Genomic DNA, 26,715 nt, shown 5'->3' with positions numbered 1-26,715 from the left:
CCGAGTTCAGCAGGTACATTGAGAAAAACTGTGGAAAGTCCTGCAAGGACCTGGACGCAACAGGTTGGACGGTTGTGCGCGAGGACACATGCACATGCTGCAAATATGCCACTCCGCCTGACAGCCCGTGATTGAGGACTCATGCGCCATGAGAATCATGTATGCAGTGCGGGCCTGCACAAATCAACCCGAGGTAACAGCCTTGACGTGATCATCCACGCGTCTTGATCCGGAGATGGAAGCGAGATCAGCTAAACAGGCTGTACGGATATGTCGGCAGGCCGTTCTTGTTTTTGAGGCCGAAAGGTTCTATCCCTGAAATGAAAATGTCAGACTCCGAAACACCATCCCTTTTCTAAAAGCCAAAAACATTCTGCCTGATCCCTCGCAGACCTGCACCTCCTGGGGTATCTTGACAAGTCTCTGTCCATCTTCGATATCCACTCGTCAACCGTCGAGGCACTCCATTCTCGACCCCTCACTTCTTTGACTTGCTCTTCTTGCTCTTCTTCTGCTTCTTCTTGCCCTTGCTATCAGGCGTCTCAGCCGCGGAACCTGAAGAACCTGCCGTATCCTCTGCTGGTCGCTTCCTGTTCTCGACAGACTTGAGCAAGGCCTTAGCTCGCTCCTCAGCAATCTTTTCCGCAAGCTTGTTGCTGATGGTCTTGTTGTCGGCCTGTTTAGATGGTCAGCATTTTCGTCCGTGTAAATATCATGAGGGCATGGCATACCAAATCAGCCTTCAGGATACGCGCCGCGGCTTCTTGGTTGACTGTCAAGTTTCGCGTCTCCTCTACCGCAGGCTTCTCGACAGCCTTGATCTTTCCAAAGTACTGCTGCACTCGCTTGAGCTCAGTGAAGACGGCATGGTTCTGCGCGTCAGTGCCCTCGAGCTTGAGTGATGCTGCAAAGATTGTCAGCTGTTGATCAAACATGGATCGAAATGACTTAGATATCGCCGGTCGCGAATACTCACAGAAAAGAAGAGACTCAATTGCGTAGGCGGTCAGTGAAAACAGCTTGGCCTTGTCAAGCAGGGGCAGCTCAGAGGCCATGCCCTCCAAGTTGCCGATCAGGGGCTGCAGCTTCTCTTCGAGGTCATCCAACTGGTCATCCAGCCGGTCAAGATCCGGCGTGATATCCTTGACGTCTGCCATCTCTGTATCGGTTCTGTGCAAACGATGCAGATGAAGGGCGCAAATATGAAATGTTCACGTCGTCTCAAAGACTTCAAGGGCCAGTGCAGAAACTTGATGGACCTGAAACCCAATTTGGACTAGCGTGTGGATATTTGTTTATCGGGGCCTTTGTACTTGGCGGTGTGATGCCGTCTTTTGAAGCTCAACGTCTTGACTCGTCTCCTCGCAACAAGTTTAACTAATATTTGAGTTGGTAAGTAGATATTGAAACGGCATGTAATTTGAGTGTTACTATATGAGCGATTCAATTCTTTTCGAAGCTTTCCGTAGTTTCTGTCTCTGTAAAACGTTGGATCCTTGGCTGTCACCAGTTGCTGCTGTAGACTTCTGAGGCAGGCAATAACATAGCTCTTGATCGTGCCAAATAGTAAAATTAGTTCTGAAATATCACATGAAATATTGAATCAAGCCATTATCGTTGACAACTGCTCTCTACCACGGTTTGGCTGTCTATCAATTCTCTGGACGATATCGGAGCTCGAATTGACCAATAGCGCCTCCTCCAAAAAACCAGCTCAAAAGACCCAAAAAGTCCCCTTGGGCCGCAGCCTCTGATTGGCCATGCTCCATTTTCAACTTGGAGGGAAAAAACGGACTCGCCTTCCGACTGAACGATAATCTCCCTCCCACGCATTCACTTGACTTATCGACATCACCACTTTTTCCTAATCCGCCACTAAAGACGAACTCGACGATATTGGATATATACCGACTCCTTCACTATTCTCGAAAGCGACTCCAACAACGTCGCATCGTTCTTCAACCGCACGCGCCCCCATGCGCGCATCCGCCCTCTAGTCTCCAGGGCTTCCGGCTACCTCGTGGCCACCCAATTCCTCCCCCTCCACGACCCCGATCACAGCCGTCAAAGTGGCGAGCCTACCGCAGGCGCGGGTCACCGCACGAATAGCCCATAGATCGAACCGATGGCTTCAACATAGTGTCGGCGTGAGCCGTGGGGCTCTCACGCGACACTTTGCTTCCGCCACGACCCCGACCACACATCACAAAAAGCCCGAGGCTATTCCTCCAGAGCTAGCAAACCCACCTTCATTACGGCCATGGCAGGGCTCAGAGGTCAAAGCCGGATCAGTTACACCGACATCGACAGCCCCTTCATCACGATTCTACGTCCCTTCGGTTGTGCTGCCGGCCGAAAAAGCCAAAGCTGGGCCGGTCCATAAGATCCATATTTTGGGCGATGATGAGCGATCAAGATTCATCGCTCATGCTCTCTGCAGTGTCTATGATTCCGTCGAAATGCTGTCCTTCCGAGACATGCCCAAATCACGATACCGAAATGTCGAAAAGGTCCAGCCTGACAGGACGAGAAGCAGTGCATACGCCGAAAAGAATACGGCTTTAGTTGAGGAGCCAGACACACCCAGCACCTCGCATATTGATCAGTTACTCGTGACGGGTCGAGGATTTGAGGCTGTGAAAGCCATTGCCTCCGTCAAGGACCGAGTGGACGAGAACACAACCATCTGCCTCATGAACGACGGCATGGGCGTGCTCGAGGAGGTCCGTGAAAAGATATTTAACGGAACATACTCCGGGCCCACCTTCATGCTGGGCCACATGAGCCATGCCCTAGTCTTCAACCGGAACCGTGGCTCTGTCAAGGAGCTCAAGGCTGGACGAACAGTCCTCACAATGGCCGACACAGCTTTGCGGTCTCTCAAGGGCCTACGCGCGTCACCCGATCGAACCCTCTTGCGATCATTACAGCTAGCTCCTTCACTCAAAGCATCTACAAGTCCCTACGACCGATGGCTAAAGTTCAAGCTCCCGTCGATGATGTTTACGGCTGCCGTTGAGCCGGTATGTGTGCTCCTGGATTTACCGTACAATGGCCTCTTGCACAACCGGTCAGCACAGAGCATGATGAACAAGCTTTTGGATGAGATGGCCACGGTAGTGGAAAACCTTCCTGAGGTCCAAGGCTCTACTGAGCTGCTCAACTTTCTCCAAGGAGAAGGTCTCAAGAGGTTTTGCTATCGCAGAATCACAGGCAAGGCCATGGCCCCCAGCGAGCTCGTAAAGCGGATCGAGAAGGGCTTGCAGACGGACATGAACTACCAGAACGGCTACTTTTTGAAGCGGGCAAAGACATTAGGCCTTGAGATGCCGACCAATAGGCTGATGGTGCAAATGGTCAAGGCCAGGCGGGCAGAGGCAATGGAGAAGAGGAATGCGTATATCCCGGTGCAGGAGGCATCGATAGAGAGCATCAGGCAGAGGACGCGATCTCTACCAGGGGGTGGGAGTCTTTTGGAGTAAGCATCATGACGAACTGGGTCATTTGGCGTCTGGGGAGCTTATCTACACAAGCATTGAAAAGGCGCAACATCTGTAGAGCGTCCAATACATTTTATTTAACGTTGTAAAAACACATTTCCCTCGTAACTCAAAATATCCTTGACGAATACGGCACTTGGCATTGACTTGCTGCCTGATGTCCAGCATCAAGGTTGATGCTCTGTGGGGTCATGTGACGTTTTTAAATGCCCCTCCACAGAACAGGCGAGACAACCAAAGCAACCCCGCGGTCGGCGTTTGGCTGAGCTGATACATCGACTTACACACTGTTGACGTCGCGATACTTCAGAAATCATGGATGACGCAGAGCTAGAGCAGGTATGCGATTCTCTTCCTACAAGCTTGGGGGCACAACTCACATCATTTCCAGATCAGAAAGGCTCGTCTTGAGCAGCTCAAGGCCCAAGGTGGCGGCGGCGGTTCCTCTGGGCAGCAAGAGCAGCAGCGACAGTCAGTAATATCCTCTCTACAACAACGACCCATGCTAACATGCCTCTCTTCTAAAACAGACAAAACGACGACGCGCGCCAGAGCATCCTCAACCAGATCCTCCACCCCGAAGCGGCCGACCGACTGGGCCGCATCCGCCTCGTCAAGGAGGAGCGAGCCACCGACGTCGAGAACAGACTCATCATGCTCGCGCAGACGGGCCAGCTGCGGCAAAAGGTCACAGAGGCGCAGCTCAAGGAGTTGCTGAACGCCATGGCCGATAAGAAGGAGGAGGAGAAGATTGTCGTGAGCAGGCGCAAGGCTTGGGACGACGATGATGATGACCTGGATCTATGAGGGAGGATATACTGCTTCTGCGTAAAATTCTGGTGGTTCTCGGTAGTTCAAGGGTTGATGAACAACTTTGAGCGGTAGTGACAAGAGAATAAATGCTACGGCGAGACTTAATAACATGATGCTTACCTGGGTTAGGAGCCATGCGCAGACAAAGAGCTTCAAGGTCGATGGAGATTAACACTGGTCTAGGCACACAACGACGAGATACGACCTGTTAACAAGGCTGACTGGTGAACATTTCTCAGCTGTCACAGCGGGGGCCATCAACATCAGCAATTTTAGGGAAGAAATCATGTAGCTTATCCAGGCCGATTATGATCGTCACCCTGTCACCCAGAGATTTATTGTTGAAGCCATGAAGGTACTTGTCAGGACCCTTGGTGCGATTGATGTCTACGCGCCATATAACACCATCTTTCTTTCTAACTAAATGAGCAGTTACTTGTGAGCTTCATTAACTTGAGGTAAGACTTGAGCTTTTGAGGTCCACAGGCATCTCTCACGGGAAGCTTCGTACCAAGATCTGGAACGAGTTCCTGAAGGTGAGGGCCTAATTATAACCCAAGTCACCCTGATTCATACAACGTGCCTGTGTATGTTTTTCTGACTGCGTCCGCAGGGACATCGGATCATAACGTAGTTGTATATTTTGAGTAGTTTCACGTCCACCGAGTCTCACAGTCATTAGACACCCCTTGCGCAGTGCGGATACGGACCAACAGCCTGCTGGCCGTAAGTATCTACATCCATATCTTACAGTAAGATGACAGAAGCCTCTCTAATTGGGTCTATCTTAATCTGCTTACACACCAATGATACGAACTACCAAGGGTCGATTCACCACATAGGATATAAGAAGTACAGGTATGGTTGCAGGTTATGCCCAAGTACCTACCAAAGGGTTTCAGGAGGTGGATATGGCGGGAGCTCATCGATAGGCGATTGATGACAACACTTACTGGAAGTGCTATTGGAGGACACTGAGGGAGATCTTGATGGTTGGTTCCTGGACGGACAAGGTCTATGTTTATTACGCTGGGACTGATGATGGGATCAACACCATCCTCATCAAGAGTCCAGTCGATCCAGTCGGCACGGCTCGAGTTGAGAAGCCGGATTCATTGGAAACGCCACCTGATCCAAACTGAACGCGCCCACGCCGCTGGCCTGAGAATCGACATCACCTCTCCAGATGACCGAATTTCCCTCCAGCACTCTACTTGAAAAGGTTAAAGATCTCAGCAAGATCTGCTATCCACCATTCAAGCTGGGTTCGCTGCTTCCGCTTGTTCGTTGAAGCGTCCTTGAACGCAGTGGTCGCATCTTTACCCGTGGTCTCAACGGCCTCTCTCTTGCGAAGCGTTAGTCTGGTTTCCTCTTGGAACTCAGTGGCGGGATAGAGTAGACAAACTTGTACTAGATCATAGTATGCATGTTCGGACTCCTTTGGTTGTCGGCTCGTGGCCTGTCAGGTGTATGACGCCCAAATAGTCACTGTGCAAGATGTTTCCCCATTGTGTTCAAAGTTGATGTGTGCCAACCAAAGTTTGGCAATTCGCCGAGATGTTGCATTCAAGCTCTAATCGACCTGATCCTCGCCGTACTCCCCATGACAGGTTGACTCACTATTCTCGTACGGAGGCACGGGGTCGTAAAAAAACTTGAGACACCAAGACGCCCGCGTCAGCTAAGATAGGAGAAATATTTATAGTCTAAACATAAGCAGAATAAGAGATAAATGAGAGGAATAATAATATAATTACTATTTAATACTATTTAATTACTTATACTATTTTTCTTAAAAGTCTTAGGCCTTAGACTTAGTCTATTTTGCCGTAATAGCTGCAGAGGGTTGGTTTGGTGTCTCATGTTTTTTGACGACCGTGTGGGAGGTTAGAGCAGTTAAATACCCCCTGAGGTTTAACCTTTCATGATGCAGCGAGGTATGAGTCTTCTACTGCGGGCAGCAGAAAGGCTGAAAAAAAGGCCACTGTGTTAGCATTGGGATATGATGCTATGATGTGTTGATAATGTGTTCTTTGTTATAGTTGAAGCCCGGCCCTTGATGGGTTAACTGAGCCAGAAGATCGCAAGATGTTTCCCAACATTGGGGTCCGTGGCTTGGACTTTGATCCAATGCTTCCAAGAACTCGAGTGTCTGTTTGTTACAGTCCACATGTATGAGCATGCCCATACATCTTGGGTCTATCAGAAGATCGACCGTACGAATTGTCCGTTCCGTTCCCCTCAATGCCATTCTATCCGGAGAATAGATTCAGCAAACAGCCTCAGACATAAATATGACATCCAGGCGCTCAACCTGCCTCACGTTTCGTGTCGATGGATGCCGGCCAAGAGGCAGCGACCTCAGATTGTTGGTCTGGGAGGTGTGGTCCCTGATGAATATCGTCAGAGCCCTTTTTCACATGCAGCAGGCTCACCAAACCTGACAGGTACTCAGGTCTGAAGCTGCGTCGATGGCATCGTAGCCTGGCGAGCAATGGGCTCCTGGCCTTGCTGGCGTTGCTGCATTATCCACGAAGTTGGGGATGTCTGAGGGTTCTGACGCTGGCTTTGGTTGCGGTCGTACATCGCCGGTGGTGCCTATTTATGAGCGCTTCATCTGGAGGGCGTCTGTTGACCAAGGTATCTTCAACACTCATGCCAGGCTCAGATGCCCCGTTCCTGACACGCAAGATACCAGCTTTACCAGAGGATGAGCCGGGCCTTTTGCTCCTCGCAGGTGTACCGTGGCGAGTGTCTCCAGAAGCATGAGGGGAAGACGAGTGGCTCGAAGGGAGATATGGGGTGTCACTCGTGCCATGACCGACGACGGCGACGACGGCGGCGATCCTCGAGCTCCAGCAGTATTCGAAACGGGTCCATGTCAGTCGTAGGCGCTGGTGCATGTGTCCAGGTGTGTCTTGAAAACGCGCTCAAGAAAGCTTCCTCTCTCTTAACGTAATTCTCTGAGCTGGAAAATCTTGGGTTCCCAGGCTCACTCACGTCAATTGAGGACCAGGCCCTCAAACCCTTTTCCCATTTGATGTGTAATGTTGATTCGTTCCGCATTCTCGGTTGCCATGGAAGTCCAAAAGTCTGCGGTCGAAGCTGATGTTGTCGAAGAATCATGACCACCGGCAAGCAAAAGGTTTCCAAGTTGTGATGTCGTTTTACCATGAACTGGGGTCGGGCCCAGTCCCATCCTAATCTTGTTGTTCCTCGAGGCGGCCAAAACATGATGCCAATCAACGGTGTCAAGTACGGCCTCCGTGGGAGAAGTGTTGCCGAAACCGGGGTCGGTTCTCTTTATGGCTCGAAGAACGGGGCTCGGCAGCCTGTATTCAAGAAGAAGGTCATGTTCCCTCTCAATGAATCTCCGATTGAGTTGGTTCAAGGTCTGGGACGGGATGGATGGCTGAGAGGGTTGCCCTCGTCCAGATGGTCTTGAAGTACTTGTTGAGGGCAAGAGCGTCAGAGGAAGCCTTTGTTGACAGGCCCTCAAAGTTTCATCCTATTTTCATATGAAACTTTGTCATTGCATGCTGACCCTGTAGTTATACTTTGACTGAACCAAGAATAGGGTTGTGTGTGGCCTTTCTTCTCTTCACGGGGCTCGAGAGTATGGGTGAATTAACCATAGCCAACACAACACCATTGTGCCTAAACCTTGACGAGGCACAAGGTTTTGCATTGACTTCCCGTCTAGGCATTCAAAGTCTATTCTCGGAATCGTGCAACCACCCGATGTAGCACAAGGGCCAAAGAGCCGCGAATATGTAGTCAGCCGTAGAACCACATGCGACTCGAGGCCTTGATCTGCAAGTATCCGGTGTCATTTGGAAGCCAATCAAACACGCGGTCCGTTTACTTCAACCCTTTGTAATTATATTCAACTTTGTCACGATGTTGGGAGGAAACTTGGGCATCGTTGGTCACAGCCTGGTCGGCAGGTTGAGCCACAGTACCTCCCAGTCACAGCCATCAAACAGACGCCACGAGGCTCTCGGGTGAATGGCTCAAAGATACAAACAAAGAGTCAATTCTGTTGTAGTTTTCTCAATGTGTACATTTCTGACACACGAGAGTCATTGTTTAAGGCTGCGAGCCGTATTCCAACATGATGTATTCATCATCTCACGCACCGCCCGCTGGCTCCAAGGATGTCAAGCCGCATCCCCAACCGACCAACCTGCCCAGGCATGCGGCTGACTATCTCGACGCCTTTCCAGGTGGCCAAATACTACGGTACGTCAGCCAGCCAAGCGGCTGATTCGGTGTGCACACACACACACATACGCACGTACACGTACACGTCGGAGGCGGGCGTTTGTTGGACTCGGCGGAGGCGGGAAGCATTGTCGGGATGAATCTGGATCATGGCCGGCGTCCGAGGACCAGGTCGCCATTCCTTTCTTTTTTTCTGGTCGGAGGGCGCAGTCGTGCAGGAGGAGGAGGAGGAGGTGATTTCAGCCATCGCATCGCATCGCATCCATCCATCCATGGTCGGGATACATATTGGGTGTCATGCTGGGGCGGGGAGCAAGGGGGAATGAGTGGCAGAGTGAGGGAGGAGTCATGCCATTCATTGAAAGGATGGTTGCAGGGTGAAACAGCTCCTCAGCCAGCCTGACACCAGCTGCACCCGATAAACGATAAATCAGATTGTCATGATTCTTTTCTTTTGTTTCCACCGCGTCAAACATGGAGGGTATCTTCAGGCTGGGCTGTCTGTCTCTGTCACTGCCACTGTCACCCTCCATCCACCGGCATTATTCCTCCGGTTCCCCTCTTGCAAGGGTATAACGCCAGCTTTTGGTCTCGCAGCTCAAGCCCCAACAGCAATAATTGGATGCTTGAACCATTCAGCCGGTTTTAGTTCTGCATCCGTTCCCATCCCGTCCGTCCCGTCTGACAGCCAGTCCGGGGTACTTGATACCGTACCATCGGCAGATGTACCCAGGCCCCCCATATCAGAAGGTTCTGGCCTGGCTCTGCCTGCATTGCAGTTGTTGTTTCTGCACTTCTCCTCACTTCAACAATCCCTCTTCTCTCACGCAACGCATGTACGCAGCCTGCCTACCTGGCTGGCTGGCTGGCATGTAACCAACCTACATACATACGGATACTGTACGGACCAATACTAGGACGTTACCCGTTATAAGACACGCATATTATGACAGAATCGTCCCCAATCAAACACCCATCCATCTCAGTGCCAATCCCAATCCCAATCCCGACGCCCGCGCGAGCCGCCCCCGCGACCTGACCTGCCTGCACCTGCCTGGTCGACGTGTTTGCCAGTTGAGGCGGTCCAACGAGCGAACCAGGCCATGATCCGACCTCTCCTTCCCTCAATCCATCCTTCCCGTTTCTCTCTCTCGCAGAATCACACCACGTGACTGACAGCTCAGCTGGAGGTAAGCTCATAATATTTTAATTCTTGTTGGCCGCCGCCGAGTCGAGGGTTTTTCTCTTTCCCACCTCCTCCATCATTACACCACCAACCAGACTCAGATGGGGAACATGTCTATCATAGACAATTGACTCAATCCCGTTTCGTCTCGTCTCGCCTCTTGCACTAGACTCTAGTCCTCTCGCTTTTGTCTTTTCTACATCATTTGCCTCTTCTCTTCTCTCCTTGTCTCTTCTCTTCTCATCTTGTCTCTTCCACCTACCTACGGTAACCAACCTATCTACCTCTCAGTGATCCCGGCCTCTTTCAACAAGCTGCCTACCATGATACGCCTCCCCGACGAGATCTGGCATGACATCTTCTCTCGGTTCCTATGCGCCATCCCCAATGTAAAATGGACTCTGCTTCGGGACAGGATGAATCGCGATCCTCTCAAGATCCTGATAATTCTGTCCCTCGTATCTCGCCAATTTCACCGTGTAGCTCAGGGTCTGCTCTTCCGAATAATCGTGTCCGGCGTTAAAGACGATGAGTACGAGCGCCAGGCCAAGCTCGCCCGTACCCTAGCTACTCATCCCGACTTCGGTCTCAATGTTAGGGCCATCGTCATCGATGATATCGAGTGGCCAAGAGATGCCGGTTTTTCCAACATGCTCGAGGAGCGCCTTGACTCTCTCAACATGCCTCAATCCTTCCAGAGACTTTGGGACGAGAAGATGCACAGTGCCTACGTCAACATGACCCCTCGCAACAGAAACAACCTGACAAGTTTTATTCTGGCCCTGACACCCTACGTGAAACTCGTCGACATCACATACAGTTGCCCGTCCAAAGCCTTGTTCTGGCTGCTGGGTGGAAGTCTGGGCAAGCGGAAGGAGCTTGCCTACGCCGACTGTAGCGAGTTCTTTGGCAACGAAGATGAGCAGACGCCCTATGGCAACGTGGCAGAAACCTATGCCAACCATCTCCCAGACCTGCAAGAGTTGCGCCTGAGAGGAGTCGGCTACAACTCGGCCATTGAGCCAAGCCCACCCATCACCGACTTTAGGCGCGTCCTGATTCACCCCAACCTCAGGACACTGCGAGCCCAGGGCTTCCACTGGCTGGGATTTGAGAAGGAGACGAGGCTCTGGGCCACTTTTCCCATTCGTCTCCAGTGTCTGGACATCTCCGAAGCCATCATTGATGCTCCAACAATCAGACACATCCTACGCATCTGCAAGGATCTCCGTAGCCTCTACATCACACTCGGGAACCTCCGCAAGTCAGGATTTGATATCGACTGGGAATTCGACCTGACCAGCATTGGCCACTCGTTGAGGGAATTCGGCCGGAACCTAGTCGAGTTTGGTTTACACACCGACGGCTTTGAAGAGCATCGTCATTGCTATGGGCGAATTGGCTCTCTGGAAAGCATGCCACGCCTGAAGCATCTCTGTATCACAAAGGAAAATCTTGTGGGCGTCCACGGGCTTGAGGAAACGCTGCTACTCAACGAGGCCCTACCCTTCACACTGGAGACGGTGTGCCTCTACTCCGAATATTACATTTCCCCAGATGCCGACTATCCCGATGTCTTCCAGGAGGTCAACGACGAAGTTTGTGGTGTGCTGGTGGGCGGCGATTACCCTGACTTGCGAGAGGTCACCATATTGCGGCTCAGCGTGGAGGAAAAGGTCCGAGGTGGTGAGTTTGGCGGCGCTGTCGAGGGATGGGACCTCATTGAAACGATGCAGCTCGAACCAGGGTACAATCCCAAGAAACTGATGCACCTTAATACATATCTTACTCGGAAAAGGCCATACGGGCCGGATGTAGCGAACTCGGCTTGATCTTGGGAGCACACTTGACGATTTACTTGGCTAGCGTTATGAAGCGGATTGATATTGGATTGGGTGAAATTGGCATGAGATATGACTTTGGGAGCCTTGATCAATACATCACACTCGTTGAGCGAATCAGGATTGTGTCTGGTGGTGAATGAATATCAATCTCAGCTGGAGGGGCGTCATCTCAAGACGCGGCCGGAGGTTGCTCGTCAGTCCTTGGCTGGGCTGAACAGATCATAATAACGATCAACTGACAAGGGCCTTTGACTCATAAGTAAGTTTAATCATCAGGACAAATTAAACAATTACTCACCGGCTTCCTTGTGAAGCTATTCTCGCGTGACGTTCGTCTGGTTTGCTATTTTGGGTTGGGAGCTTAGTCATGGCGGATGCCCATGTCTCCATCAACACCACCAGCCCTCTACATCGTACCATCACCAACCTATTGCCGGATTGTCCGTCGCAATGGAGGCTGCTCTGCCACGGCTGCGGTCAATTGGGTCTGCCCGACAGGGCTACACCCTTCTGCGTGCTACAGCTTGTGTTTCTTGCTCTCACCGCGGCTTCTCGAGCTTGAACCGGCCCCCGCCAAATTATCCTGGCCATGTGCCTCTGACGAGGGTTGAGCGGGCTGGAATGGCCATTGGGGCTAGTCTGTGGTCCTTTTTCGACCCGTATCGTCATGGTATGCACTCTATACTTTTCCAATACTCTAGCTAACCCGTCACAGACCTCATCGCTGCCACAGGCGAGGCCACCGCAACCCCATACTTCATCTACCGCCTCCGCGACGCCATGCTCGCCGACCCGACCGGCCGCCGCATCCTCCGCGCCCGCCCCCGCATCTCGTCCAAGACCCTCTCCCTCCCAGCCCTGCGCGCCCTCCCGGAGAACACGGTCGGCCGCGCCTACGTCGGATGGCTCGACCGCGAGGGCGTGTCGCCCGACACCCGCTCCGCCGTGCGGTACATTGACGACGAGGAGTGCGCGTACGTCATGCAGCGGTACCGCGAGTGTCACGATTTCTACCATGCCCTCACGGGCTTGCCGATCGTGAGGGAGGGTGAAGTCGCGCTCAAGGCGTTTGAATTTGCGAACACGCTCCTCCCCATGACGGGTCTGAGCATCTTTGCAGCGGCGACCATGAAGCGCAGCGAGAGACAGCGCTTCGCGAGCATCTACCTCCCCTGGGCGATCAAGAACGGCGCCAGGGCGAAGGAGGTGATCAATGTCTTTTGGGAAGAGAGGCTGGAGGATGACGTGGATGAGCTGCGGAGGGAGTTGGGGATCGAGAGGCCGCCGGACATGAGGAGTATTCGTAAGAGGGAGAGGCAGGAGAAGAAGAGGTTGAAGGAGCTGAGAGAGGGGGGTTTTGATACCCGTTTGTACCCGTCGCCCCCTTGATTAGCTTTATGTAGCTGTACTGTAGTGTAACATATCTGTGATTCTGGTGACGTCTGAGTATTTCGTCGTGGAGAGAGCCAGGAGTTGGTAGGTGGTTGCTCCCAGGTGTGTCGTGGTCCTGAGTAGATGTCTGACGAGGGCTCACCAAATGATGAAGCTCGTGGCATCTATGGTCCGGTTAAGATGCCCAACGACTGATGATGGCCTCGCGGCGTCAAGGGCAAGGCTGACGGTGTGTGCTAAGAGGTGGTCATCGCAACGGCCTCGAGTTGCCTCGTGATGAAAGTGGGCATACACCAGCAGTGTGATGGCGCCAACGACACCGAGACCTATCGTTCTCAATCCACCAAGAAAGAGTCTTCACATTGCAATCCGAACATTAGACTAGCCTCTTCAACCTCATATGATGACTTCAACGTCGGGAGAGCTGTTGCAATCCAGGGGCTCGGTTTCTTCGTTTCAAAGGCAAGCGGGAGCACTATGCGACTGAGCGTGCAGTCATGTGCATGCAACATACCATGACTCACGAACCTGCTAAGGGCTGTTGAATAAATATCCTAGCAAGTATTCCGATCTGATTGTGCGGTCGCACAGAGTTGATGGGTTCAGCCTCCAGTTCGCCCCCAGCATCACACAGGAACAAGACCTCCTATCAGATATTTACAAGACACTTTCGATCACTCATAACTCCAACTCAGTCAATCAGTGTCCAAGGGTCAAATATAGATTGGGAATCAAGTGGATTAACCCTCAAGTCAAGGTATTATTAGCAGAGGCAACCGTCAACGGTGCCGTTTTGAGTTGAGTTTCTCGTTAGTCTACAAAACCTGGCCCTCCTTTCCAATACCATTAGCGTCTTCAGAGCTTAGATTCCCTAGCTTCCTTAGGTTCCTTAGAATCCTTGGAGTCCTTGGAGTCTTTCTCATCCTTCTTCGTCCTCTTCTCAAACTTGTCCGGTGGGCAACAGTACAGGACAATATCTGGTTCATCTCCATACATAACCGTCCCTTCCTCGTTTTTGCCGCCAGCACTCATCCAGCCGTAAGTGTACACGAGTACCCCCGAGTCGTTCTTGAAAGAGGCTGTCTCTGATGCATCGTCATCGCTTCCATCTTCACTCTCGACACCATCATCATCAGCGTCGTCTGTCTCCTCGTCCTCTTGGTACATGGGGGCCGACTCGATAAACACCTTGGGGAGCGCCTCGCCGTACATCGTGTTGATGATTGCATTCATAAAATCCTCCTTCGTCACGCCATTCTCGTTCTCTAGCTCGATGGCGGGCTCCGAGGGGGATTGGCAACAGGGACAGCCGAGTGCGTGTCTATTGTCGAACAAGGTGACGGCACACGTGGAAACGGGCGGCTCAGTTAGGTAATGAGGGATCTCTTGGTTCTTCAAAACTGAATCCTTGAGACTTGTAAAGACCCCTCGCCAGTAGGTCTGGAATGTTGAGGGCGAAGAGGGGTCAAAAGGTGGGCTGGCTGGAAAGGCCTCCTTGGTGCCATCAGCAATGGCATCAATCATCGGCCGCCACTTTTCGAAGATAGGACCCGGGTCAGAATCTTCCTCAGAGTCTTGAACATCCATAGTCTCTTCGCTTTGAGCCTCCTCGAGGACGTTGGCCTTGTTGACGTCTTCTGTAGCCATGGTGGAGTGTCGCCTGAGGTTTATGGGTGCCCGCGGTTCAACGGTGAAGAGAGAAGAACAGCGCGATGAATATATAGAAGGTCCTGAAGGAGAGAAATACTGCCCCAATGTCAGTGATCTGATCGTAGCGAATAAGCCGTCAGGGATTCACGGCCTGACTCACACGGCGACTCAATGCGTCGGCCCCCAAACGACCAATTGTTCCACATAGGCGATGACGAGGGGCAATCCTTGAAAGCGTTCGGACTGGGGCCTTGAATGACATTTGTCTTTGTCTAGTTTAATTCAAACATAAGAGACTTGTAACTCAAAACAATCACAAGACACAGGATTGGACATGTCAGACGGTCGTCGAAGCGAGGTTTGGTGCTTACCTGCCCAGCATAAGCCAGCCTCAGGCAGCAGTCACAGTCTGTAGTAACAGGCAACAATGATGGATTGCGGTAATAAACAATGAGCCTTCTCTTGGAATCTTAACTAGATGAGTCTAGATGCGTATTTGGGTTGTGGTTCAAGAAGCGAGGGGGTTTGGCACACCAACGATCTGGCATGACACTGGGAGCTTCTCATAGCAAACTCACTATCTTCATAAACTAGTAATGTAAATGCTACGAGTCTTAGAACAAAGTGCTCTAAAGTAATGTATAGTTCTTAATCTACCTGTTTACCAATTGGTCGAGACTTCTCAAGGTCCCTTTTGCTGCAGGCGGCTGGCAGAAGTCGCGCACCAAAGTTATTAGCTACACAAGCACGCGCAGCGCCACCGGTCCGACAACATGATGAACCGAAAGGGGCATGTTGATTGTCTAAAAATCCATTAATATTCCTGCCTTCTTTGATCGTGCATGGTCTACCATTTTGTCAAGTTGACGAGAAGTCTCTCCTGAACTGGGCGAGCTCCATGCCGCGCACATGGACACACATTCAAGAGACTTGAAAAGAAACCGCAAATCCTGCTTCGATTACCGATAGCCTTGTCCCTTTTCTGTCGCCATCCCAACCTATTATCGCCTTTTCAATCCACCTTTTCTTCCCGGCAGGTGTTGTGGTGTGACTAGGAGACTGCGCAGGAGCTCGTAGCCAACTCAACCCACATCAAATGAAAGAGACCTAAGGCGTTCCCAGTCCTATGACCAGATAGAGTTCCAAATTCCCTATGCGAAGAGAGCCCACTGGGTTCCTTTACATCCGTAACATGGTAAAAGCCCTCTTCCGACTTGAGTGACACCCTGTGAATGCTTCACAACATGGATACACATAAGACATAGAACCATGAACACACTCGGTCAAAGTCAATAAACGCTCTGTTACGCCTGTGCCTAACCTTACATGCCTAAATCTATTGATACAGTTGAGAGGCCGCGTCTCCAGTTTTCCTGAATCGCCTCCTCCCCGGCACTTGTCCGTTCGCATACCACTCACTCCTTTCCCGGAATCAAGACGCCACTAGTTGTTGCATTAAACGAGGAACCTTCACTGCATCCTGGTCCAGAAAGCCATTATAGCAATCTTGAGACTGGTGAGCAACCGCGGACGAGGCTCTTTGGTTCTGGTTTCCTACCGTCGTCCGAGCTGCCCACGCCTTGGGGCCCGGTCGTTGCCGGAGAGCTGGCTAAACGAAAGCCGAGTCACTACCAGCGTCGAAGCTTCTAACCGCATGACCTAGAAGAATTAGCCATGCTCCACCACTGCAAGTGCGGTGAAGAGGCTATCAACATACCAAACGCCCGGCCAGCTCTATTCTGGACGTGGTCGCTTAGCACCGTGCGGGTTGCCCCAATCACCGCCGCCTTGGTTCTGGTTGAAGCCAAAGCCGGGGTTGAAGTTGGGAGGCATGCCTTGGAAACCTAGAGGGGTTAGCTATACTCCATCACAGTCTCTGAGTTTCAACATACCAGGCATCCCGTTGGGACCCATCATGCCCATTCCCATGTTCCCGGGCATACCCATAGGCATTCCGCCCATAGGGTTCATACCCATCATGCCTCCTCGACCTCCTCGCATTCCACCAGGGCCACCGCGCATGCCTCCACCCATCATGCCACCCCGGTTGTTGAAGCCGCCAAAGTTGCCGCCGCCCATGGGTCCGTTGAATCCACCTCCCATGTTGGGGTTGAAGCCACCCATATTGTTGTTGTTATAGTTGCGGTTGTTGTAGTTGCCCTGGTTCATACCGCCGCGGTTGTATCCGCCGCGTCCTCCCCGGAAGCCGCCGCCAAAGTTTCCGCCCATGTTGTTGCCGCGGTCGTTGTAAGAACCTGACGATGAACGGTTCTGGTCCTTGGCCCGAGCTGGGGCGTCCTTGGGCAGTGTCTTGAAGGGGTTCACATTGGGGTTCCAGTAGCTCAAGTTGATCTTCTTGTGGCCAGCTTGACTCTCGGCCATGATCTGTTCGACGGTGTGCTTGAATGCGGTCGCCGCCTGAGGTGAGTAGTACTCGACGTATGCTTGGCTAGAAAACGGTCAGTTACTCCATCCAACTCATCAATTCCATAAGAATCGTACCCCTTGCTCTTGCCGTTGACCTTGTGCTCGCTGAATGTAATGTCCTTGAGCTCGTCTTCACACTCAGCTTGTCGCGCCCATCCTCGAATGTCATCGTCCGTGGTCCACCAATTCAACTCGGATATCATGACTGAAGTGGTAGCAGCCTGGTCAACTGGCCGGCCATCTTCTTCCTGCTTTCGCTTGGTTCCTTGTTGGGAGCCGGAACCGTGATGGCCAGGGTCGTGGCTTTGACCCCGATGGCTGTCTTGCGGGTGGTGCTCATCCATGTTCTGATCATCGTGGCTATCCCGTCGGTGGTCGTCATGGTGGTGATCCTGGTGGTGGTCGTGGTGGCCACCATCGCCGCGCTGGTCATCCTGCTGCTGCTCGTTGTTGGCATCGCCGTAAAAGTCGATCTCAAAGTCCTCTTCGGCCATCTTAGCCGATTCGATGCACGAGGCACAGTTTAGTGCCGTGCAAGCGATCTAAAGGTCAACGAGGATGAGGTTGGTCAAAAGTGATAATTAGTCTGCGAGATACACGAGACGGCCTCTGGTCTTTACACTTGGTCATCAGCCACTGATCGCTCCGTTTTCCAAAAACCGCACTCCCCAAGACTCAGAGGCCTTGACACACCAGTGTGATGATGAAAGATGAACAGGACTGGAAGCTTGCAATACGTACACTCCTCGGGTGACAGGATGGATTGAGGTCCAGATGATACCTCCAGACAAGACGATCCTCGACTTAAGGATCCAATCTTGAGGACGAAGCTCTGTGCTCGCAATCCTCGATATCTAGCTCCTGGGCAAAGGCACAGGTACAGGCGGGGAGCAGTGGAATAGAGGATGCCGTCTAGCCCGATCAACCTTCCTCCTTTCCTTCTGCGAGCGCTTCCTTCGGTCGGCGATCAATCGCGATTCGGTCGCTAGCAGGTTCGACGTCGAAAACTGCGCTTGGGGGTCCGTCGACGTCTGGCTGTCCGATTTATTCAATCGGCGGCGCGCGGTTCGTTGGTTGTCGGCCCTTCCGTCACCGTCTGAATCAGGCTCTCGCGGCGCACGCTCACCCAGGTCGAACCGGGAAGAACTAGCTTAATGAATCAAAGCGCCAGTAAGCAAACTCGAAGAAAAGAATGAAAAGGATAGGGAACGCTTGAAGATGGGCCCGAGATTCGCGTTGCAGAGTTGATGGACGTGGAGATTTTTGCGAGAACCCAAGGTTGCGAGGAGAAAGAGCTTCGCGCCTTCTTTCCGGGGAAGGAGCTTCGCAAGCAAAAGCCAAACGGCACGGCACACCTGCAAAGGACTTCCCTCCTGCCTCCCCCCGGCGGCAGCTGGCGTCTAGCGGCTCGCGTCTGGGGGAAATAGCCTGGGAAAGCCGCAGGCAACCAGCGACCCCACTTTCCATGCTTCCGCGCCTCTCCATTCTTTGGGGCTGAAGCGGTGGCATCAGGGGAGAACCGTTGCTCTGGCTGTGGCTGGTGAGGTCCAGACCTTCTCCCGGAACATCCGACGGCCCGTCCGTCCTTTCGGAAATCTGGCCTTCCCCCCAATTGGAAATTATTGTTAACACGTCGTTCGCACGGGGGGCAGCTGTCATTACTGGATCACCAAAAGAGGCCCCCTTTGCGCATCCTCGACCTTTTTGACTCTCCTTTCTCCCATCCACTCACGCGACCCATCAACGACCCTTTCTCTACTGGCGAACCCGTCGTCTCTCTATTCTTCTTCGTTCAACTTACTTTAATAACGTCTTTTCGACCTCCTCTCCTTTCAAACACCGCCAAAATGTCCGACCAGGTTCAAGAGCTTCTCGAGGTTCCCTCCGAGTTCGTCAAGGACGGCGTTCAGTTCGTGCGACGATGCACTAAGCGTACGCCTCTCTTTACGCTTAATTCGGTCTCTTACTAACTGTCATCTTCTAGCCGACCAGCAGGAGTTCCTGCGACTCTGCCAGGCCGTCGGCGTTGGCTTCCTCATCATGGGCGCTGTCGGCTACGTTGTCAAGCTGGGTATGTCCTCAACCACCACCCAATGCGACTCTACTCTAACCCAACTGCAGTGCATATCCCCCTCAACCACGCTCTCGTGGGCAGCGCATAAACGACCAACCGACGGGTGGAAATCTGATGGTGGCGACTCTACGATAATCCCCAACTAGCAAATGGCGTGGCTGGGGCGTCACACACAACCTTTCTTGTTGCGAGTACCTTCAATGGGGCGGAGTTTAACGGAATCATGGCGGGAACGCGACATCATACTACGCTGGAATTCGATCGAGCGCCGTGAGGACGATGGTGTCCTTTTTTGCGTGCAGGGGGAGCTGTGAAGATGGGGTTGAGATGACACCCCGTCAAGGCAGCTGGGGAAGACGATCAATTGTACAAAAATATATCCAAAGTCTTTTCTGCAATCTTGTCTCGCTCTAATGAATAGCATACGTTGAGTTGTAGTACAAGTCAGGATCTTCCTTGAGCACATTGCTGACGCTCCGGCCCATGGGCGGATCTCCCTCGTCGTCGACGTTCTCGTTGAACGAATGAACAGAGCAAGTTCCCTGCGCCATGTTGTGTCCGTTCCATGCCGAGGCTGAAGAATTGTCAGCTTGGGGGAAGTTACAAACTTAGGAGTCAACTTACCAACGAGAACAGGGGCGCTGGGATGCCAGCTGGCATCACGAACACAAGTTCCCCAGTCACCTCGCTCATCGAAGTGGTAAAGGCGATACCGGTGGTTCATTGGTCGCGTGCGCATCGTCGCCTTCTTGACATCGACAATGCCAGCCAATGTCGCGTCCATGTTCCAGATATACACCTTTCCATCCGTGCTGCCAGAATACACATACCTCGAGTTGGTCGCCGAGGGAGGTGAGAAGTGGCATCTGATTAGAGTTCGGAGCACCTTGTGGCCTCGGAACGTCACCAATGAGTTGTCGTTGGGGTGTACGTCCCAGTCCTCGTCGTCATAGACTCCTCCGCGGTAGTCAAAGTCGCTATTCTGTGTGTGCCGGGTAGGGTTCAACTCCTTGAATCGGTCGGTAGACATGGCCATTCGGAGATCCCAGAGCTTCATGCTTTGGTCCTTGCCATTGCTAAGAATGTAGCGCCCATCACCCTTGCTGTCGATATACGTCAAGCCTTCGATGTGGCCAACGAATGCTCCAGCTTCTCGGTTATCGCCCATACTTCGCCGGTCCCAGACCTTGATTGTTGTGTCGTCAGATCCCGAGTAGAGAATGTGGGGAGACATCTTGTCGGCGAAACAGACGGCATTGACATCGTCCTGATGCCCACGAACGTGGTGCAGAACCGTCCGTGACTCGATGTCGTATACAACAAGAGATGCCGCGCTAGTTCCTGCAACCAGCTCTCTCCCGTCACCAGAAAACCGAACAGACCAGATGCCGAAGCCACGTCGCCCGTGCCATCCATGCCTAGTCCCATCGTCGAGATCCAGGGTGTAAGGGTCTCCAGTGTCGTTTGGGTCAGTGGGAGCAATCGAGACCATAGTCTGGATCGAGGTGTAGGCGAGCCATTTGTTATCAGGGCTCAGCGAGGCGTCTGTGAGTGTCCACTGACCCCAGGGATAGCTGACTGTCTTGTAATGCTTCCAGTTGTATGGGTTGGATGTATCATACATCCTAACCTTGAAATCTTGGGAGCAGGCGAAGAAGAAGTTTCCATCATCGGAGAACTGGCCCGAGTATACAGGATCATCAAAGTGAATGATCTGTTCCGCTCTGCTCCGTGGCAACATACTCTAACATGTCATATTAGTTGAGTCGTCTTGGTCATGTCGGTGAAGCTCATACCTGTGTGATGAGAGCGTTATTCCTTAACCGATCTTCTCGGTCCCCCAACGCCAACTCACGCTCCAGCATCCTCGTAGCAAGACGCTTCTTGGCCTTGAAGTTGTAGTCGTTGGCACCAAACACCCCCGACCGCATGAGCTTGATGCCCTCCTCGCTCGGCACCTTCGGGAAACGATTTGGGTCTTTGGGTGTGCGCCGTCTTCCCAGAGGCCACTGCAAGAACTCAATATCGCTTTCAGGGTCATCTTGGAACAGGACGTTGGTGAGTTCCCGATTGCGCATCAATGCAACAAGTTGTCCTCTGGTCAGTAGACCTGTTCTAGCACCGGCTTGGCACAGTCAGTTTTCTTCTCTGGTGAAGGCAGAAATAACACTTACATCGTATGAGATTCAGAATGCGCTGTGCACTCTCATCATCATCCTCGTCTTGATCGTTCTGGTCTTCGTTGTTGTCTTCTTCACCGTCATCGTTAGTTAACAAGACCTCAAACTGGAGGCCACCGTTGGCGTCTACAGATCTCAGACGAAGCTCGACAAATTCTCTCATTCAGCTCAAGCATACCTTGGAACCCATCGTCATCATCTTCATCCGGCTCGTCCTGGTAGTCGGGATCTTCGTCGTCGTCGTCTTCATCCTGTTCCACTTCGTAGAACCATGCCGGGCCTGCCGAAGGTTCGTGATCGCTCTCCTCGTGAGCTTCTCGATCATTTTGATTCCCCTGCTGTGATTCCGAACTCCTCCCTTCGTTAAGGGGAGCCATATTGAGTTCTGGGTGTGAGGTGTCGTGAGTGAGATGGCAGCTCACGATTGGACCTAGTGTTGCTTGCTAAGCGAGACGGCTGGGAGGGGACAAGGCGGCCGACTGGCGGGATAGACGGAACAGATTGTCAAGAGATTTATTACAAGATATGGAGGATTATGAAGACTCGGTAAGGAGCTTGGGAAATCATGAGTTTGATGAATTATCGACGATGCGACGTGAACGAGATGTTCAAGCTGAAGTCGACGGCTAAGCTTCCCGAGCTTGTGACGACATCCATCGCCGGAGATTAGATAAGGCAAGCCGCGATAACATAAGCTACCCTGAACAAGCCAGCTTCAGCGACGGAGTTAAGCGCATCTGTGTCAATTATATCGAAAATTGCAACACGTGAGTGTCTTGAAGGAATACTCCTTTGTTTTAGAGATACTTTGAGCACTGGATCCTAGTGCTCACTCGGACCGTTCCTTTGTGCAGCCAAGAGCGACCAATCGGTACGACACCATCACGGCGTCCAAGCGCAACACCACATCGGATGGCTGCAGCTTAATGTACTGAGATGGCGCAGATACATCCGAGTTTGCTTATCGAACAAGCTGACTGAGATCGGGGGCCAAGTTACGGTACAGTGCATGCTGTGACAGCCCAGGGTCCCATGTTGAAGTTATTATCAATACCTCCCTTGTTACCTTCAGACCTCAAAGGTACATCTCAATCCAGAGTGGTCGCTCCAAGGGACTTGTCCAACCCCAAACTCCTCCTTCTCAATTACACCGGGATGCATGACCTCGATTTCGTGCGGTTGCAAGCCCAACATAGCAATTTTGTCGAGCCGACCTGGCGGGAAGGCCTATTTTCCATCGACACCCCAAGTGAACCCCGGCTCAGAGTCGTGCAGCTTGACCCAAGCATCCACAAGACCATTATCTGCGACAAGTGTATTATCCTCAGGAAGGACAGGATTGAAATCACCAGCGATCAGACCCTTTCCAGTCTCTCTCAACATTTCTGCAGTGATTGACAGTTGCTTAGGGCGCCTTGAAGGTTCAAGGGCGAGTGAGTCGAGATGAACGTTGATCAGTCTAAGTCGCGATATCTGGGAGGAGTTATCTGTTGAGGAGGAAACAAAGATATCGCTGGACAGGGCATCTCTGCCTAAGCGACTGGGAAACTTGACCCTCCACACTGGTCCTAGGGCCGAGACAGGCATGGATTTGTTGGAGGGTCCAAACCTGGCCTTTGAAACAAGCATCATGGTCGCAAATATGTGACCTCCCCAGTTGGTCGTATCCGCTTCAGTTGAGAACCATGACTCTCGAACGCGAGCATCTTTCAAGAGATGTAGCAGCGCCGACTTGGAAAGCTCCTGGAAAAAGATGATGTCGGCCACGGGCTTCAGGCCTAGGATGTGAGAGACTATGGCTTCCAACCGAGAGTCAGAGAAGTGAGCACCAGCGTCGACGTTCCAAGTGACGATCCTGAACCTTGGATCCAGATTTCTGCCGAGTTCCGATGCTTGGCGGGGCGGCCCAGAGGTTTTAACACGACTCCAAGTTTGCGTGGATGGAATGAATTGGTGCCATGACTGCTGCAAAGAGGGCGATGCAGATGAGGGAGGTGAAGCAGTGGTAAACGTTCTTCTGAACAAGCGCGGCAGATTGTTCATGATCGTAATATTAGGAAATTGCTTTCGTATGCAGGCAATCCCCCTCCAAGGCATTGACAGACAACTGCTCCCTTGGTGAACAGAGCCCCTGTTTACGATCATGAAAAAGTGGCCACGACGGCCCCTGAAGCTCGTGTAAAAATAGGTGATTAAACTGTTGCCTTAGTCGGATTTGGGTTTAGCGTGGCGCGGCTGGGGCCACGTCGTCCACTGTTCTTTCCTCTGACGGGACTTGCCAGACCCCTGCAAGCTTGAATTTGCCCTGTCGCTCCTGCACTTTGGCTTTGGGACGGGACCTTGGGCCTGGGGAAAGAGGGAAGTTGGCATCTCCACATGAAACCTCAAGGTTGATCTGACCTGACCTCCTGTGACCGGCCGGACCTTCCTTGCCCCTAAATCCAATCCAAGCCATCCAATATCCAACCCCAACCAATTCCATTCCAGTTTCGTTCTTCAACTCCCTTCTTGTCTCTCTTGTAGTCGGTGCCCACGCATTGCGCCCTCATTAATTTTCTCTTTGGGACACCTTTCTTTTATTTCTCCTATTGTCACGTTGCCACTTGCGCGTCAGACGGACTCGAGTCCAATTGATCCCCCGTCCTCTCCGCTCCGTCATCGCCGTGGACCGCATCCTACGTTGCACGCGACCTCGACTCCTACAAGGTTTGCGGCTTTGAACCTGTCTGTCGATTCTCCTCTCGACTAGAGTTTCGTCTGTCCTCTCGACCCGCGGCCGTGACCGCTGACAGCAAGTCTTTGCGACTGGCTATCCTGATCATCTCGTCTTGCTCTCGACATCATCGACTCGTCGCCCACCATGAAGATCCGCACCAAGCACTCGCCCTTGCTCTTCCTCCTCCTCCCATCCATTGCCTACGCGCTGTCATCCCATGACATTGCCGACCTACCAGCTCCGGCCGCGGTCCCAGAGGCAACAAATGAGATACCCCAGGCTGGTCTTAACCGACACGATGTCCCGACCAAGGACGCCCCCGTCGATGGCAAGGATGGAAAGCCTCACCATGGGCCTTTCATCGAGACGACGGACGACCACAAGCGGACAATCGCGGCCGCCGCTGGATCTGCCGAGGGCGACCCGGATACCCTCCCTCAGCTCAAGGGCCGACCCGTTGACCCAACCATCGTGGATGGTAAGAAGATCCCCGAGACCAACGACGGCGTCATGTTCGACACGAATCGAGTCCATGCTCAAGAGGGTACCACCGGGACTGAAGGGGGCGTGACCGAAAAATACAAGGCAAAGAAGCTTGAGGAGGACCTCAACGGAGCAAGTTTCAAGAAGCCTGAGGCTCCTAAGGAGGCGCCTCCTCTGCCACACAGCGAGGAAGAAAAGATCCGCGCGTCCGGAGGTGTAGTGAAGGAACCCGGCAAGGATACCGAGAAGGAGGTCGGGTCAGAGTACGAGAAAGAGAAGGAAGGAGAAGCAGTCAAGCCCCTTGTTAAGGGCACCAAGGGCAACGATGATATGGATTTTACTGGACTGGATGTGAGTATCGATTCGCCTGCCAAGAAACTGAGACCAGGATTGCTGACATTATTCTAGAAGCCAGATGATCTCCCCGAGCGACCTGTTGGACAGAACGCACCTTTCCATGATTCCGCCAAGAAGGAACCTACCGAGCCGAGCAGAGGATCAACTCACGGCCAACAAGATGACGACCACCTCAGCCAGCCCTTCCACTCCTTCGTTCTATCCTTTACCATGATTTTGGTCTCCGAGGTTGGAGACAAGACTTTCCTAGTTGCTGCTCTGATGGCTATGAAGCACGATCGGATGGTGGTCTTCACTGCCGCCTTTGGTGCCCTGCTTGTCATGACGGTGCTCTCAGCTGTTCTTGGCCATGCTGTTCCTGCCCTGATCCCCAAGCGCCTGACTGGATTCCTCGCTGCCATTCTCTTCTTTGTCTTTGGAGCCAAGCTGATGCGGGAGGGTCTCCAGATGGACCCTAACGAGGGTGTCTCTGCTGAGATGCATGAAGTTGAGCAGGAGCTTGCCGAAAAGGAAAAGGAGATGGGCCGCAAGCGAGGTGATTCCGTGTCGGCTTATACTCTGGAGATGGGTCTCAATGGCAACGGCCGAAGGTCTCGACCCAGTAACCGCTTGATGTCGCCTCCTCGATCGCCTTCTCAGTCCCCTGTTCGGGAATCTCGTGGTGGTTCGTCTGGTCTCTTCCAAGGAGTAACCAACCTCTGCTCTCTGCTGCTTAGCCCGGCTTGGGTTCAGACCTTTATCATGACCTTCCTGGGCGAGTGGGGTGACCGAAGCCAGATTGCTACCATCGCCATGGCTGCTGGACAGGATTACTGGTGGGTTACTCTTGGTGCTAGCTGTGGCCATGCCATCTGCACTGGTGTTGCTGTCATTGGCGGTCGGGCCATCGCCGGCCGAGTCAGCCTCAAAGTTGGTAAGTTTATGACGTCTACTCTACGCTTGATATCATGGGAGCTAACATTTCCAAGTCACTGTCGGCGGTGCCGGTGCCTTCCTCATCTTTGGTGTTCTTTACCTCTTCGAGTCTCTCTACGGCTAAAGGCGGTTCCTGCCCAAACGGCAATTCTCTTTTCTCCAATATACAAGGGTTTCACACCTGTCGTCATCTGAGACAAAGTGACTGACTACATGACGCCTATTCATTGTAATACTTACTATCCACGTTTAACGGCCGCTCTGCAGTTTTGAGTCGTTTTCGCGAGCACCGACCGAGCTCGGCACGAGAGGAGCCTCCTTTCTGGTGGCATTCTCTCCGCCTGGTTCGATCTTTTGTATAATACACCTGGCTGAGATTGTCTCAGCTCTCTCTTTTTTTTTCGGTGCGAGGGCAAAATCTCCCTCGGTAAGATAAAGGCTAGGAATGAGACAAAAAGTAAAGAAGAGGACAACTAGTGATGCAAGGGAAGACTCAGAGGAAGAAGGCTTGGTGGGAATGGCGGAGTTTTTGGGAACAGGGAGAGAGTGTGTCTGTCTGATGAACTGGATGGAATGATAAAGGGACAAAAGTAGGGATAATGGAGCAGGACTAGAATTGGGGCTGGAGTGTCCATGTTGGTTACTTGATGTAGCTTGTATATGTGGCGATGAAGAAGCTTCTCGGCAATGTATGAATACGAGTGATCAATCTCTCACGTCAAGGCTGCTCAAGATGTTGGGTCCAAGAGCAAAGACAGCACAGGCGAGATGTTGAACGGCAAACCATGATAGACAATCAAGTCCATACATTTCATTAACATTTTCCCCTATCCATAAGGTATCATCCACCCCTTCCCAGCGGAACAAATATCCCCTGTACTCTGGAACCCTCCTCCCTTGACCCGTACATCTAGAACAGACAGACATTCAGACAACCACCCAAGACACGGTAGA

At 52.3% G+C, this 26,715-nt stretch overlaps 11 protein-coding genes across 11 annotated transcripts; 5 read left to right on the top strand and 6 right to left on the bottom strand.

Annotated features, from left to right (window-relative positions):
• Positions 1-478: 478 nt before the first annotated feature.
• On the bottom strand, positions 479-1,157 carry MRS44_004469 (uncharacterized protein; the record flags this gene model as incomplete). Its single annotated transcript, XM_046268889.2, has 3 exons — positions 479-676; positions 732-904; positions 977-1,157. The coding sequence occupies 3 exons, from the start codon at positions 1,155-1,157 to the stop codon at positions 479-481; spliced, it is 552 nt and encodes a 183-aa protein (XP_046136400.1).
• Positions 1,158-3,815: 2,658 nt separating this feature from the next.
• MRS44_004468 (uncharacterized protein) lies at positions 3,816-4,307 on the top strand (the record flags this gene model as incomplete). Its single annotated transcript, XM_046275630.2, has 3 exons — positions 3,816-3,839; positions 3,892-3,971; positions 4,031-4,307. The coding sequence occupies 3 exons, from the start codon at positions 3,816-3,818 to the stop codon at positions 4,305-4,307; spliced, it is 381 nt and encodes a 126-aa protein (XP_046136402.1).
• Positions 4,308-6,764: 2,457 nt separating this feature from the next.
• Positions 6,765-7,547, bottom strand: MRS44_004467 (uncharacterized protein; the record flags this gene model as incomplete). The annotated part of the gene is made up of 3 exons (XM_065622213.1): positions 6,765-6,820; positions 6,898-7,207; positions 7,314-7,547. 3 exons carry the CDS (start codon positions 7,545-7,547, stop codon positions 6,765-6,767), a joined length of 600 nt encoding a protein of 199 aa, XP_065478285.1.
• A 2,499-nt stretch (positions 7,548-10,046) lies between these two features.
• MRS44_004466 (uncharacterized protein) lies at positions 10,047-11,555 on the top strand (the record flags this gene model as incomplete). Its single annotated transcript, XM_046275631.2, has 1 exon — positions 10,047-11,555. One exon carries the CDS (start codon positions 10,047-10,049, stop codon positions 11,553-11,555), a length of 1,509 nt encoding a protein of 502 aa, XP_046136403.1.
• Positions 11,556-12,017: 462 nt separating this feature from the next.
• On the top strand, positions 12,018-12,956 carry MRS44_004465 (uncharacterized protein; the record flags this gene model as incomplete). The annotated part of the gene is made up of 2 exons (XM_046272609.2): positions 12,018-12,237; positions 12,283-12,956. The coding sequence occupies 2 exons, from the start codon at positions 12,018-12,020 to the stop codon at positions 12,954-12,956; spliced, it is 894 nt and encodes a 297-aa protein (XP_046136404.2).
• Positions 12,957-13,814: 858 nt separating this feature from the next.
• On the bottom strand, positions 13,815-14,606 carry MRS44_004464 (uncharacterized protein; the record flags this gene model as incomplete). The annotated part of the gene is made up of 1 exon (XM_046283944.2): positions 13,815-14,606. The coding sequence occupies one exon, from the start codon at positions 14,604-14,606 to the stop codon at positions 13,815-13,817; it is 792 nt and encodes a 263-aa protein (XP_046136405.1).
• Positions 14,607-16,343: 1,737 nt separating this feature from the next.
• Positions 16,344-17,530, bottom strand: MRS44_004463 (uncharacterized protein; the record flags this gene model as incomplete). The annotated part of the gene is made up of 3 exons (XM_046268893.2): positions 16,344-16,453; positions 16,502-17,058; positions 17,112-17,530. 3 exons carry the CDS (start codon positions 17,528-17,530, stop codon positions 16,344-16,346), a joined length of 1,086 nt encoding a protein of 361 aa, XP_046136406.1.
• Positions 17,531-18,883: 1,353 nt separating this feature from the next.
• Positions 18,884-19,198, top strand: MRS44_004462 (uncharacterized protein; the record flags this gene model as incomplete). The annotated part of the gene is made up of 3 exons (XM_046280934.1): positions 18,884-18,968; positions 19,021-19,107; positions 19,158-19,198. 3 exons carry the CDS (start codon positions 18,884-18,886, stop codon positions 19,196-19,198), a joined length of 213 nt encoding a protein of 70 aa, XP_046136407.1.
• A 322-nt stretch (positions 19,199-19,520) lies between these two features.
• On the bottom strand, positions 19,521-21,667 carry MRS44_004461 (uncharacterized protein; the record flags this gene model as incomplete). Its single annotated transcript, XM_046268892.2, has 5 exons — positions 19,521-19,684; positions 19,735-20,854; positions 20,907-21,235; positions 21,285-21,416; positions 21,469-21,667. 5 exons carry the CDS (start codon positions 21,665-21,667, stop codon positions 19,521-19,523), a joined length of 1,944 nt encoding a protein of 647 aa, XP_046136408.1.
• An 850-nt stretch (positions 21,668-22,517) lies between these two features.
• On the bottom strand, positions 22,518-23,333 carry MRS44_004460 (uncharacterized protein; the record flags this gene model as incomplete). The annotated part of the gene is made up of 1 exon (XM_046280935.1): positions 22,518-23,333. The coding sequence occupies one exon, from the start codon at positions 23,331-23,333 to the stop codon at positions 22,518-22,520; it is 816 nt and encodes a 271-aa protein (XP_046136409.1).
• An 817-nt stretch (positions 23,334-24,150) lies between these two features.
• MRS44_004459 (uncharacterized protein) lies at positions 24,151-25,885 on the top strand (the record flags this gene model as incomplete). The annotated part of the gene is made up of 3 exons (XM_046280936.1): positions 24,151-24,840; positions 24,898-25,759; positions 25,815-25,885. The coding sequence occupies 3 exons, from the start codon at positions 24,151-24,153 to the stop codon at positions 25,883-25,885; spliced, it is 1,623 nt and encodes a 540-aa protein (XP_046136410.1).
• Positions 25,886-26,715: the final 830 nt, after the last annotated feature.

This window comes from Fusarium solani (genome assembly GCF_023522795.1).
Source record: "Fusarium solani strain SB1 chromosome Unknown bctg00000002, whole genome shotgun sequence".
Taxonomy (NCBI): domain Eukaryota; kingdom Fungi; phylum Ascomycota; class Sordariomycetes; order Hypocreales; family Nectriaceae; genus Fusarium; species Fusarium solani.
This window is presented reverse-complemented; position numbering and strand designations above follow the sequence as displayed.